This window comes from Lycorma delicatula, chromosome 12 (assembly GCF_047948215.1).
Source record: "Lycorma delicatula isolate Av1 chromosome 12, ASM4794821v1, whole genome shotgun sequence".
NCBI lineage: Eukaryota > Metazoa > Arthropoda > Insecta > Hemiptera > Fulgoridae > Lycorma > Lycorma delicatula.
In genome coordinates this window covers 16,401,538-16,415,186 of record NC_134466.1, presented here as the reverse complement: position 1 = coordinate 16,415,186, position 13,649 = coordinate 16,401,538, and the positions used below count along the sequence as shown (strand labels likewise).

Sequence of the window (13,649 nt, the reverse complement as noted above, 5' to 3'; positions counted from 1 at the left end):
CTTGTTTTTTTTTTTAAGTTTGATATTTTTTAGAAAGCTAATTCTTTATTAAATACTAACTATTATCACATTTGTAATGAATGTGTTGTCTTAGTTAAGACATTAATTAGGATTGTTATCTTAATTTGTAAAGCTTGATTAAGTCATTTCTTGTTACCACGAATATCGAATTCTTAATACCATCGTTTTGAATTCTGGAAATTTTCACCAAAACCTTTAAAATAATATTAACAATAGGGTTATTTTATCACTGTTATTTTGATGTCAGCCACATTTTTCTACGCTAAGCAATTTATTTTTAATTCTTACCATGAACAGTTGATTACTTTAATACATTATAAATGTTTTAGATTAATCGGTATACTATAAAGAGGTTTGACATCAAGACTGGCATGCTTATTTGTGTAAAAAGTATGAGAAGGGTTTCAAATGTTTAAAAAAAAAAAAAAAAAAAAAAAATCACTGGAATGTTATAGTACTGGATTAGACTGATATGACTTTTTTGATACTCAGGTGCTGATGAACATCCATCCAATATGAATAAAATTCTACGACCAAATCATAGTATATAATTTTAAACTGCAAAGTACAGTAAGCAAAACTAATCTATTCAAAATATTTGTTTTAACATTTTCTACTTTGGGAGTTATTTATGTTTTGCTTACATGTTTAATGTAATATAAACAAATCTAATTCTTCAAATAAAAAAAATCTATGCAAAACCAAATCTCCAATCATTAAAACCAAGAACTATGCAGAATATACAACCTTATTAGTTTGTTAATCTCGCTTTATTTTTTTTGAACAAAAAGCACTGATCGAGAAATAACATTTGATAAAACTGTTAAAATTTTATAAATTAAAGGTAATATTCTAATGAATCCAAGAACCAAAATAAAATGTCATATCTTATTTGTGATGCGATTCAGTTGACCATAAATCTCTATCGACTTGGAAATTCAATACATAATGGATAGGAATGACAAAGTATGTTTAAAAATTAGAAAAAATTAATTAAAATCTTCTCTAATAAAAATTTCTTACTTCATTTTTAATTAAATTTGATGTACATAAAATAATTATTTCTATTATATACAGTAATTTAACCAGTACTTCTATTGTAAATATACTGCTACACGAGAATAATGCATAATATTATACCACTTAAAACCTTTTTATTCCTTTTTATTAAAAAAGAGATAGAAGGATCACACGTAAGAATATTTTACAAATTAAAAAAGATAATCATTGCATAACAGACACTTTAACATCATTTACAGATGTGTAGAATAAAAATAATGGAAGAAGAAAACTGGATAGTCTGTTAATGAATGTATAGTTAATTGTGTTATCGGAAGTAATCTGAACCGCAATTATATCACTAGACGTTATGACTTCTTCCTGTAACCAAAGTTAAAAAATTGTTTTGAAACAATTTGGAGAAGTCCTTTACAGATTAATGTAATGATAAATTAATAATAAAACCTGAATCAAAAGAAAAAGTTTATAGAGTATCTCCGATATGCAATTGTTTTGTCAAGATGTAGCAGTCCAAAAGCAGTAAATTTAAACAGATAGATTTGCTGATACACAGATTTTAGTATGTATCCTTTTGAGTTGAAACTTACACTTCAAATTTACAGGAAATTTATAACTGCTTCATCTGTAACCGTTCACTATAATGTTCTTACTTCCTAATTCTCTAAAAATAAGTATGACAGGTCACAAATGTAAACGGGTTTTAAAAGCTATTTATTTGCGCATCCTTGCAATAATACAACACATTGTTTTCATTACGTCCCTTTATCCAAAACTTGCCCGTTCCTGCTTTTGCATCCTGATGTTCCTTTAACCATTTTATTTTGAATACATTCTATATTCAAAAAAAGTATTTTTTTTTAATAAATACATTTTACAAAACAGATTTAAGATTTTAAAAAATACATGGATTTTAATTTTTACTTTATTTTTTGCAAATGTAGATATCTTGGTGACTGAGATATCTACATTTGCATAACATAATTGTACTCTTAATGCACAAGCTAAAGTATCAGAGTAAGGTAGAAAGTGACTATTCACTTAACGAATTGAATGCTCATCTTCACATTCAGTGACATTGAACAGTCCTCTACTGGAAACATATGCCATCATGGATCTAAAAGATAAGAAGTCTACTTTTTAGCCTATAAAAAACCTTCAAACTACAATTAGACTCAGACTGATCATTAACATACTTTTAACGTTGCAGAAATTTCTTGTAGGAAGAGAGGGATCTTTGTTATATACACAATATAACAATACAAAGCAAGGGGAGTAAATTTATAGCTACCATTTACAAAAAAAAAAAAAACTGTCATCATAGCAGGGTCGACTGTATCATATAAAAATGATGAATGTAAGATAACCAGCACATGTAGAAAGTTAACTTACATATAAAAACAGTATATAAAACCTTTGGTTGATAGTTAAATAGTTCAGCCAGATTCTACCAGACACAACGAAAGAGTTTTGTTAAGGAAATCTAAGCCTTACTTAAGGTGATATTTAAGTAACTGAAGGAAAGGTCATCTGTTACAACACTATTTAAACTGATCTCTGTAAAACTGTTGATTGGTAGCACAATGTGTACATCCAGGGTAAAAATGTTTTGATTTTCTGAAAAATTATGGTATGTATATCTATCTATTATCAGGATCGGTCTGGAGATATTCTTTTAGGTGGAGTTACATTTCTCATTTTAACATTACTTGTGCGGATAGATTTTCCCTTTATCAGCCAACAGAATTCATCCATTTTCTCCCAACAGAAGGAACAATCAAGAAGAAACAAAATATGATTACAGAAAAACATTAAGGAAAGAAGACAGAAAAGCTGAACTGCAAAGTGAAAAGCCCACATGAAAATGGTTCAGTCACTTGTAGATGGAAGACGACAAATGTGATAGTGCAAAAGAGTTTATTATATGATAAAAACAAGTTATATACTTGTGAAGCAATGAATATTCCATAGTTGGACATTGCAACCGGCTAACCAGTGAGCTCAATATTTTATGATAGGATTTATGCAGTGTATTATCAATCTTTCATAAAAACTGCAGTACATACCATTAAATAATTAAAGAAAAGGGCAGAAAAAATATGGAAGTTAGAGATTGTATAATAAAAATCTCTTAACCTTCAAAAGATTTATTTATAATCTTTAACCATCCTGATTTGTGAATCGGCTAATTGTACTCTAACTAATGCATTTGATTACATTTAATTTATGATGGCAACTGAGTTTAAGAAAAGTTTTTATGAAATCACAAAATCACATGTTTGTGATTTATATTAATATATACTGTGAATATTGTGCTGATAATGTCAGCACACTATTTACCCCAACAAAAATAATACTGTATATAAGTATGAACAGTAAGCTATATTTTAATAATTACCTTGGATATTAACACAGCTGAAATCAGAGTTAACTGTATGTATAAATGTATATTACAAATCTATAAATATATTTAATTGTATATGTTTGTGATTGAAGAATAACCAGCATCTGAAACAGAGAAAAATAAAATGAAAATAACCAAGGTGACTGTCTGAATATTTATCAACTTACAATATTTGTACATGTATGAGAGCACGAATTCAATCAATCATAAAGATATCATTATAACTGATAATGGTAATTATCAATAGTGTAACATATTTATCAATAAGATGAAACATATTACACCATAAAATTTTACTGTGCACTACCTGAAATGCACTGCAGTGCCTGTTCTCATAAAAAAATTGGCAAAAATGCTTATTTTTACTTTACTGGCTACAAATTTATTACTGCTAAGAGCTATAGCTATAAAGGGAAAATATACTGATCGGTTCTAAATTTTGATGTTGTGTTTTTTGTGAATGTTAACACTTCACGATCCTCCAAGTTCAAAAAAGTAAAATAAAACATGTATGTGTGTTGGCCAGTATTTTGATTAATATCTATAAAGTGCCTCACCATTAATTCTTAAAAAATGGCTTAAAATATTTCTACATTTTAAATAAGGGAAATGGTGGCATTAAAATTTGGAGAAAATTAAAAAAAAAAAAAGAGAGGGGTAGTTATGTTATTTTGAGTTTTTGTATGCAATTGGAATCAGGGATGGGAAGGAAGATATTTCAACACTATTTCTAAACAGTTTTCACCTCGTATCCTGAAAACCGTCTAAAAATTTTGAAATTTGGCCATATTTAATACAGTCTGGCCTGATTTTTGACCTTACGGAAAGGAGCTTCATTGTAACCATATTTTTTTGTTTTATTTTTCTCCCTGACAGGATGTCCAGGGAAATGGCCCAACTTAAGGGCCTGAATCAGAATGTCAAAGTAAACAAAAAAGATCACATGGACAAGTCTACTACCTCACTACAATTTTCACTTTGAAAATTTTTCCTTTGACAATAACAAAATGGAAAGAATATGTTTTCCTTCATTGATGACTCAATTTTTTCTATCTTTTTGACAGGATATATTTTCTCTTGAAATTTTTTAGATTTTGTAGTCGATTCCCCAATACTCACTAGACTTTCATTAAGCTTGTCTAATGCATAATTCATTTCATCATAAAGGGCTTCTTCACCATCATCTGCTTCTTCTTCTGAGCTTTGTTACTAATTGAAAGTTTTTTCCAACACTTATCATAAATCTTCCAATCACTTTCTAAACTTGAATTTTTTTCTGTCATCCACGGTAACAAGTTTCTTAAATTCTCGTAACATTATTATGACCTCCTTCTTGAAATGGATTGCAAATTTATTAAGAGTAAAACGTCGCCATACTTCAAAAGATACCTAACTTTAAAAAAAAACTAGAATTACCTATACAAACGCATAGCAATCAATAAATGAACACTGAATAGGCTTGTATGTATACAGTGCTCATGCTTTCTTACATCATGTTATTCCACAAATAAATTATTTAAATAAATGAAATATTTTGGGTCATATTTAATATTGTTTACACTAAAACAAGGGATATAGACACTAAACTGATGATATAGTAAAGCTTCAATACGTTCTGTCTTTCAATTAATTACACTGAGTCATCACATTATATCATCATTAGTCATTTGACTGAGTAGAGATATACTATTTCTTTTTATTAGACAAAACTAAAGAGTAACATATTACTTAATTACTTTTAGTTTCTTTTTTCGAGACATTTTATTTGATTTTGCAAGTTCAACCAACAAAAATTTAACTATATACCACCTCAAAACAAAAAAAAGATTTTTTGTTAAAACACTGATACACATTTTATTTTTTTCCCTCTTGATTCCAATGCAGTCCCAGTTTCAAATTTGCATAGCTATTTTATAATATAATGATGAATAAAATACATTTTTCACAAAAAAATTGAAGACCTGTTTTTTCTGAAATTCAAGGTCAAAAATCAAAGGTGGTGTCCTTGAAACTGTAAACATAGGCTTGTTGTAGATCAAATGAAAGAGCATCAAATAAGCTTTAAAATAAGCCCAAGTTTATCATTCTACCTAAAGAAATAACAAAGTTATGTTGACCTAACACTATTGCTGCAAATCAAAATTTGCCATTTTCCAGCAAATTTGAAGAGCTCTATCAAAAAACAAAATGGTTAATGAAAAAAATCTGAAATTCAGTATTTTCTCATATCTCTATCAACAGTTAATTCCTATCAAATTTCATGAAATCCTAGTCGGTCAGGTTGTGAATGGTTATCTATCAACCTTGTTGATTTGACATGGAATGACCCTTAATTTAAGGATCCAAAAAGATTAGAAGAACTGATAAAATTTAATTTTTTTAAAAATTACAATCCATTTCTTAAAATTATTTATGATAAACTACGTAACAGGTGGTAGGAGTAAAATATTTATTTCCCGACCTCCTTTGAAATAAATAGAATTACTGTTATTTCTCTACCAATTCTATTTTTAAAAATAGAACATCCCCATAACATGCTAATATAACCAAATTTACAAATACATATAGAGATATAAAGCAAAATAAATGTTGACCAGAATTTATAAACAAAATTTTAGAATTTCATAATAAAGAGGTTTCAAAACATCAAGAAATACAAAAATCTGGTTAGAGTGGTCATTTTTTTTCCAAGAAAGCAATACTTATCTTACCTCTTGTGCAGTAAATAACCGGAAAAGTAAAAAAAAATATCAATTATTATAAAGATTAAAAATCAATTATTATTATAGAGAAAAGTTATCAGTTATTATAGAAAAAGTTTCGTTAACAGACAATTATTATGATATTGTTGGGAGGGTTTCACAAGGAATAAAATGTTGCATTGTAAAGAAAAGAATGTACTTACTAATTTTATCACCAGTTGGCCATTCCTGGTTTATTGAGCGTCATAAAATATATTTGACATGAGGAACCTCCTTTTGCTGAAGAAAAGAAGACCTAAAAGAAAAAAAGGAAATTTTATAAACAGACAAACATAATAATTCAAATTATATGTTTTTGGGAAAAATTGCACATAAAACTAGATAATCTTAACAACATGAATATTACTAAGTGAATTTACCAATCATGACAGTGAAAATAGTTAAAATTATTATTATTTTTTTTTTATTTAAACTTTTAATTTATAAATTAAAAAAAAAAAAAAAATTGAGCATCTCACCAGCAAAATACTTTTAGATAAAAGAGCAGTCTATTCAGGAGGAATCAGGGTAGAAGAGCCAATAAGATCACAGGTAACTTTAGTCGGAAGCAGGAGTTGATAGTCTCATGATAAGGAAATATAGCAATGAAGTAGCATTTCAATAAATCTCTTGGCACCAGTCTGAATAAATGAGTAGTTACTAAAATCTATATAAATGCTGAGTGTGTTGGAACTTGAAAGAGTTTATAATTACAATTATGTAAGTACAATATTATGTTAACATACCTTGTAATGTAATTACAAATAAGAGGTGTATGAGAAAAGTAACACTGCGAGCGATCTGGCAACGCTGTATCTATCGGTCTGCGCTAGACTGGTTTGTTCATCCCTTCCACATGCTCAGTATAAGTTTCAACCCCGTTCAGCCAACGTAACATTTTTGACAGCGCCATCAGTGAAGTTGTTACGAAAACGGAGCATCGGAATTTAGAGCAACATTATGCAATCAAGTTTTGTGTTAAACTTGGGGAATCTGCGAGTGTGACCTTTGAATAGTTGAAACAGGCCTATGGGGAACATTGCTTATCAAGAGCACACGTTTTCCGCTAGTACAAATCATTTTTTGAAGGCTGTGAACATGTTGAAGATCAACCTCGCTCAGGAAGACCTTCAACTTCAAAATCTCATGAAAATGTTGAGCATGTGAGGGTTCTTGTGAGATCAGACTGTCGTTTAACAATAAGGATGATGAGTGAACAGTTAAATTTAAACACTTTCACCGTACATCAAATTTTGAAGGACGATTTGGACATGTGAAAGGTTTGTGCGAAATCGGTGCCAAAAAACCTCACAACGGAACAGTAGGACGATCGAAAAAACGTGTGGGTTGATCTTCTTGAGGACTGACAACGCCCACAAATTCTTCAATCGTGTGACCACAGGTGATGAATCATGGATATTTGAGTATGACCCTGACAAAAAGCGGCACAGCAAAGAGTGGCACACTCCGTCATCTCCTCAACCGAAAAAATGTAGAATGAGCAAATCAAAGTTCAAAACCATGCTGATTTGCTTTTTGGAGAGTAGGGTTGTCATGCATAAAGAATTTGTTCCTCCACGACAAACTGCCAACCAAGTGTTTTACAAAGGTGTCCTTGAAAGGCTCAGGAAAAGAATGATTCGTGTGACACCAGACACTGCAGACAAGTGGATGCTTCATCATGACAATGCTCCGTGTCACACGGCCAAAATTCCCTGAATTTTTGACCTCAAAACGCATTTCTATAATTCCTCAACCCCCCCCCCCCCACCACTATTCACCTGATTTGAGTTCTTGTGACTTTTTCCTTCTCCCACAAAATTAAAAGCCCTACCTACCTGGTTTCCGACCAGTTAAAAGCCCTACCAGTTGAAGCCTTCCAGCACTGCTACCAGAAGTGTGAACAACTCTGCCGGTGTATAGCTGGGAATAGGGGAAGGGCATAATATTGTTTGAAAAAAAATAAAAACTTTGCTAAGTAAAAAGTCGGCCTCATTACTTTTCTCACACACCTCTTATATATATATATATATATATATATATAGTTGACTACCTTATAATAAATAAAAATAAGTTTATTAATAAAAATACAAATATGTTTAAAAAAAAACATTTTTTTTTTTAAATAAAAAATAATGTTTTAAATTCTCAGGAAAAAAGAGTTCTTGGAGTCAAGTCAGTTCACAGGCATTTCTCCCATCAGATAATACCAAACATGTACTGAAGCAAGATCCTACGACATGAGGATCTAGCAGAGCTATAGACCTGTCTTTTGTGTCTGTTTACTTTGTGAAATTTGTTTTATTATTTAGCTCTGTTATTTATTCCTATTCGTTGATGTTATTAAACACAGTAAAACTTCCCAGTACTGAACACGGCTCAGGAATAAAAATTACCTGTTATTTAGAGCTATCTGCTACTCAGAAAAATGTGAGTACAGTATTACGTTTGGTTACTGTACAGAAAAAAAAAACCGATGAATAGATCAGTACTGCATATTTATTTCATGTAGATTAAAATAAACAAAAGTTACAAATTAAAATGACTGCAAAAATTGTTTTTCTGAAAATAAAACACCTCCTCAAGTTCATATTTGAATAAATATAAATAATACTGTACTACTGTAATTGACCAATAAATTAAGAGAATAAAATTACTGTACTATACTAAAATGAAATAAAAAATAATATAAGAATATTAATAAAAAACACACGCACAAAAAGTAATGTAAAAATCAAATACAGATATGCATAATTTTTTTATATGTAGATGGTTTAAAATAGTTGTCTACATTAACTTGAACTAAGTCCTGTTACATATTCTTTTCAATAAGTGACTGCACTTCTGATATTAAAATAATTAAATTTTCTAGCCTCTTCTTGCTTCCTTACTTGTGATAGTAAATCTGGATTCATTTTCATTATCATCGTCATTTGTTTTTGAAGTAGTCAAGTCTGAGGCAGCAACAAGATCATGGATGTTGATACATCCTCTTTGTTGAGTGTGTTGTTGATATTCGGATACTCATTGTAGTTTCCAAATGATTCAATAAATTCTTGTAATTCAATCTATACCACAGAATTTTTATTTGGTTCAGTAAGATTTTCAATGTCGGAATTGAAGTTAGTTTATGGAGGTTTAATACTGGCTTTTATGAAACACTTTCTCACTGGCGTAGTAGTAACATCCTTTATAACCATATAAATCCACAAAACTGCATCCATCACTAATGGTTTTAGAAAGCTTATCAACATCTGTAACTTCATCCACTGTTGACATTACATAACTTTTTTCCATAATGAATTTTAAAGTTCTGAATGATCCTCTGATTAAGTGATTGACAAGATACTGCAGCAGTATTTGGGGGAAGAAATATCCAGTTTACATTTTCTAAGCTAATGACAGGGTGGGATTTGCATTGTACAAGAATGGTATGACTTTCCTATTTTGCCTTCCCATTCTGGGATTAAAACTTAACAACCAGTATATAATGTCTCTAGGCGACTAAGATTGTTTATTTGAATGCCATTCAACTTCTAATTAATTTATAATGACGCCCTTAAAACATCATGACTTAGCTATATTAATGGTTTTTCAAATTCACCTGACATATTCAGTCAGTCTTACTTTTGACAATTTACCCCTTGTATAATTTTCCTCTATCAAACACATTGATTATTACTGGGCAAAGCCCGGATAAAAAAAACCACAATTAAAAATGTTTCTTTCATTATAATTCACGCATATTTCATTTAAATTTTCCTTCCAATCAGACACCAAATTCTCATCTACAGGTCCAGATTCACCACAAACATTTTTAAATGAAACGTTACGTCTAATTTGGAATTTATCTAACAGGCCCCTGATGCTTTAAATTTATTGTAACAGAGTTCAATTAGCAATTTATAGAGCTTTCTCACATATCAAAGTTCCAGAGACCCGAATGTTATTAGCATGAGCCCTACAAAACCACTCATAAGTCAAATTGTCAACAGATAGGCCGGGCGTTTCAGTAAATGCACATTTGCGTAACTGATTGTCATTTTCAGTTCATGGCTTTAGGATATAAAGTTTGCTTTTTAAGATATGGTTTGTCTGAGTTTTTACATAACTGAACTATTACACATGTTCAATGTACAGTATACACTTGGAACAGCAACTGATGAAGAATCATGCTGGATAATGAACTGATTCAAATCATTATATCAGCGTGTAGGTATGAAGTGATGCAATTCACACCAGTTAAAACAAATTAGTTACAGAGTATAAAATAATACAAGGAAAGCTAGAATTTCTATTCCTGCTGTTTTTCAGAATCGATTGCTCAGTTTTTATAACGAAATTCATTATCCATGTCTGTTATTTAGAAGGTCAATTTTTGAGAAGTATTTTATCCATTAATTCGACTTGTAAACTTTCAAAAGATTATTGAAAACCGACAATGATCTAATGATGCGAAATTCTCAAAACCAGAAACATGCTTATTAAAGTCACTGTCTAATAAAAATTCTAAAAATAAAGATCTGGGAGTAAATAATCTAAGTAATTAATTTAAATATCTTAATATATAAATATTAATAAAATAACATACCTTGTCGTTTCTTTCGCAAAGGAACTTTAACCTCTGTGCCTTTTTATGCATAAAAACACCATCAAGGTGCCCTGTTTCTACACTTCTTATTTCTATGGCCTTATTACCCCAACCCATTATTTGTCCAGTACCTATATATGCAACAGATGTAGGCATTTCGCCCCACTGTAGAACAATATTTTTCGATACCTAAAAAAAAAGAAAAATTAAAGTTATGCAACTATTTCATTAAATTGTTCAACTAATTTCAGCTTACAGCCTCTGAATCTGTGGTACAATATAATATTTCTTCCTATTAAATATATTTTTTATTTATAAAAACAATTTTAAGAATTACTAAAAGCTTCTTTGCAAAAATAATGAGTAATTACAACCATAAACTATAGTCTAACGCATAAAAAAATTACCAACTTTTTTACACCTTAATTTAATCATATAAATTTCTTACCCTTTGAAAAGCGTTCAATTTTATTCACATAGTAAAAACATATGAGCATGGAAAAAAAATTATGAGAATCTTTAAATTGTTTTTACCATGTGACGAAAGCATGTCGAATAACAATTTCACAGCTCTCAACAGTTTGAGAGCTGTGTAATTAGGATGTATTTTATATATACAGAGGAAGGAAAACTGTTTCCTTCACACAAATTGTGAAGGCAAATATACTTTCGAGCAATATTTTACCACAGCTTCTTCTGTTTAGAAGCTTGGTGCAAGCGACAAACAAAAGCTACAAATATAAGTCATTTAGATACAAACTAGCCTGAGCAGAAGCACTCCATTTATCTTGCAAAAAATTCCAGCAGTTAACTGCCATCCCTCTTCAGGAGTGCTACTACTGCAGACACTCAATCAGGAGGCATTGTTGAACAAATTAGATTATCCAGCACTTTTAAAACACAAGAAATAATCTACACACATTACAGTGGCTTCATTCATACCTATACAGATGCTGCATTTGAATTCTACACTCTACACAGAACATGGAAACTGGAAATATTACCAAGAACTAAAAAAAACATTATCATAGACAATAAGCAATCAGAATATATGTATCTTGACTGATTCTAAATTAGCAACTTTGGTGGTAACAAAATATAAGCCAACCTTCTTCTGCCCACATGTAAGAAATAAGCAATATCTTATGAAACTCAACAAAACTACATATTGCCTTGTGGATAATTATTCACTGGATTCTACGTTGTAGTGACATTAAAAAATGACAGATGACTAAATTGTATAAACCAGCAGTTATATGAAAATGACCATATAGTCCAGGAGCAGATAATGAAGTACATCAGACATGTGCAGGAGGATGCCTGGAGATGGTGTAACAAGACAGAAAATTAAAAGAACACTCACACTGTAATTTTAAAGAACACTCAGCAAAAGAGTACTAATATTTACTCCAACAACAAAGAACAGTCACGCATCACAGAAAAGTACACACAGCCTGGCAGAATTTCGAGGGAAGTAAAAACCTGCATCACAGTCTTTTTGAGTGTAGGAAGGAAACCTACAAATGAAGAAAGAAATTATCCAAAATGTTTATCCTCAAGAACAATAATGTTAGAATTACTTGTAGTTACATGAATGTGCCATAAATTATTATTTTATTATTGAAAACTTAATACTGAATATATAATGATTTTGAAATTTACCATTTCCTACTCCCATTATTATATGTTGCTGAGCTATTTTTACTGATATTTAGATTAAAAAAAAAAAAAAAAATCAACAAAAGAATAATAAATTTTAAGAAAAATTAATGCAGAGCAGTTTATTGGTGGTATATTTATTTCAAATACACTTTCTGATTTTTACTTCTATAACCTTAGTGATTTTGTACCCCTTAATATAAATAAGACAAAAACAAAAAAGAAGAAACCGTCTTGTCATTTTGTATTAAAAGTGTTCCGCATTAGATGAAATGAATAAATAAATGGATTAATGAGACCTGACACAGAGGCTACCAAAAGTAACAAGTCAATTATAATTAAGTTATTGAAGATTAAGTAAACAAAATAAAAATCTAAAATTGTGCTTATTTTGATTATTGAACAACCATCATCAGAAGAAATTGAAATTAATAATACGGGAGAGTCAAAAGTATAAATAGTTAAATAACAAAAAGTGGAAAATGTTAACTTACCTTTCCGTATGTATTAACATAAACTCCTTCATTATCGTAACATAATAGTAACTGCATACCATTTGAATTTGGCAGAGCAACTATGCAGTGAGGTGAGATAGGACCCTGTGTCTGTAATTTAAGAAATATATATAAGGTTAGTCAAGGAACTCAGTAGTGCAAATTTTAATAGCAGCTTCTTTTGAAGCCACTACTTTATTCAAGTACTCAAATATGCAAAAATTTAATAGTAATTATGTGATGTTTCTAAGGCTGTTTTAATGGATATTTATTTAAAATGAAATTAACTGATTTGTAAGCAAGTCATTTTAAATTAAAAATGACCATAAAATTGTCGATTAATGAATTTATTTTTAAGGAACATACTACTTTCTAAGGTAAAAATTTATGTAAAATAATTCTTTTTCTTAAGTATAACAATTTTTATTAAGTGTTATTATTTATTACATCTGTATATTAAAAAATTAAAATTACATACTTCACATAAATCTACAAATAACATAAAATTTTTACCACTGTAAATAGAATAAATTTATATAAGAGGGATATCTCTAAAGTAAAGACTGCCGGGAAATATCTCCTTAAGGTTGGTGAACCTGTATCGTTCATGGCCGTGCTAGTAATATTCATATAGCATTGTCTGTAAGTTGTCATGTTGTAATATCTTTGACTACATGAGTTACTACGTTATAAACTGAATAGGAAAATCGATGTTGCCGCTG

General features: G+C 29.9%; 1 protein-coding gene across 8 annotated transcripts in view; it reads right to left on the bottom strand.

Annotated features, from left to right (window-relative positions):
- Positions 1-13,649, bottom strand: part of msn (serine/threonine-protein kinase msn) — a 162,231-nt gene that overhangs the window by 18,368 nt on the left and 130,214 nt on the right. For 6 of the 8 annotated variants that reach the window (XM_075380290.1, XM_075380294.1, XM_075380295.1 and 3 more), the window contains 5 exons: positions 12,928-13,038; positions 10,775-10,963; positions 6,348-6,439; positions 3,437-3,546; positions 1,031-1,401 (listed from right to left, as the gene is read on the bottom strand). In XM_075380290.1, coding sequence (XP_075236405.1) covers positions 6,356-6,439; positions 10,775-10,963; positions 12,928-13,038 — 384 coding nt within the window. In that variant the 3' untranslated portion in view covers positions 1,031-1,401; positions 3,437-3,546; positions 6,348-6,355. Of the gene's footprint in view, positions 1-1,030; positions 1,402-1,707; positions 1,874-3,436; positions 3,547-6,347; positions 6,440-10,774; positions 10,964-12,927; positions 13,039-13,649 lie in introns of those variants that run through there. The other 2 variants (XM_075380292.1, XM_075380291.1) reach the window with 2 other exon arrangements.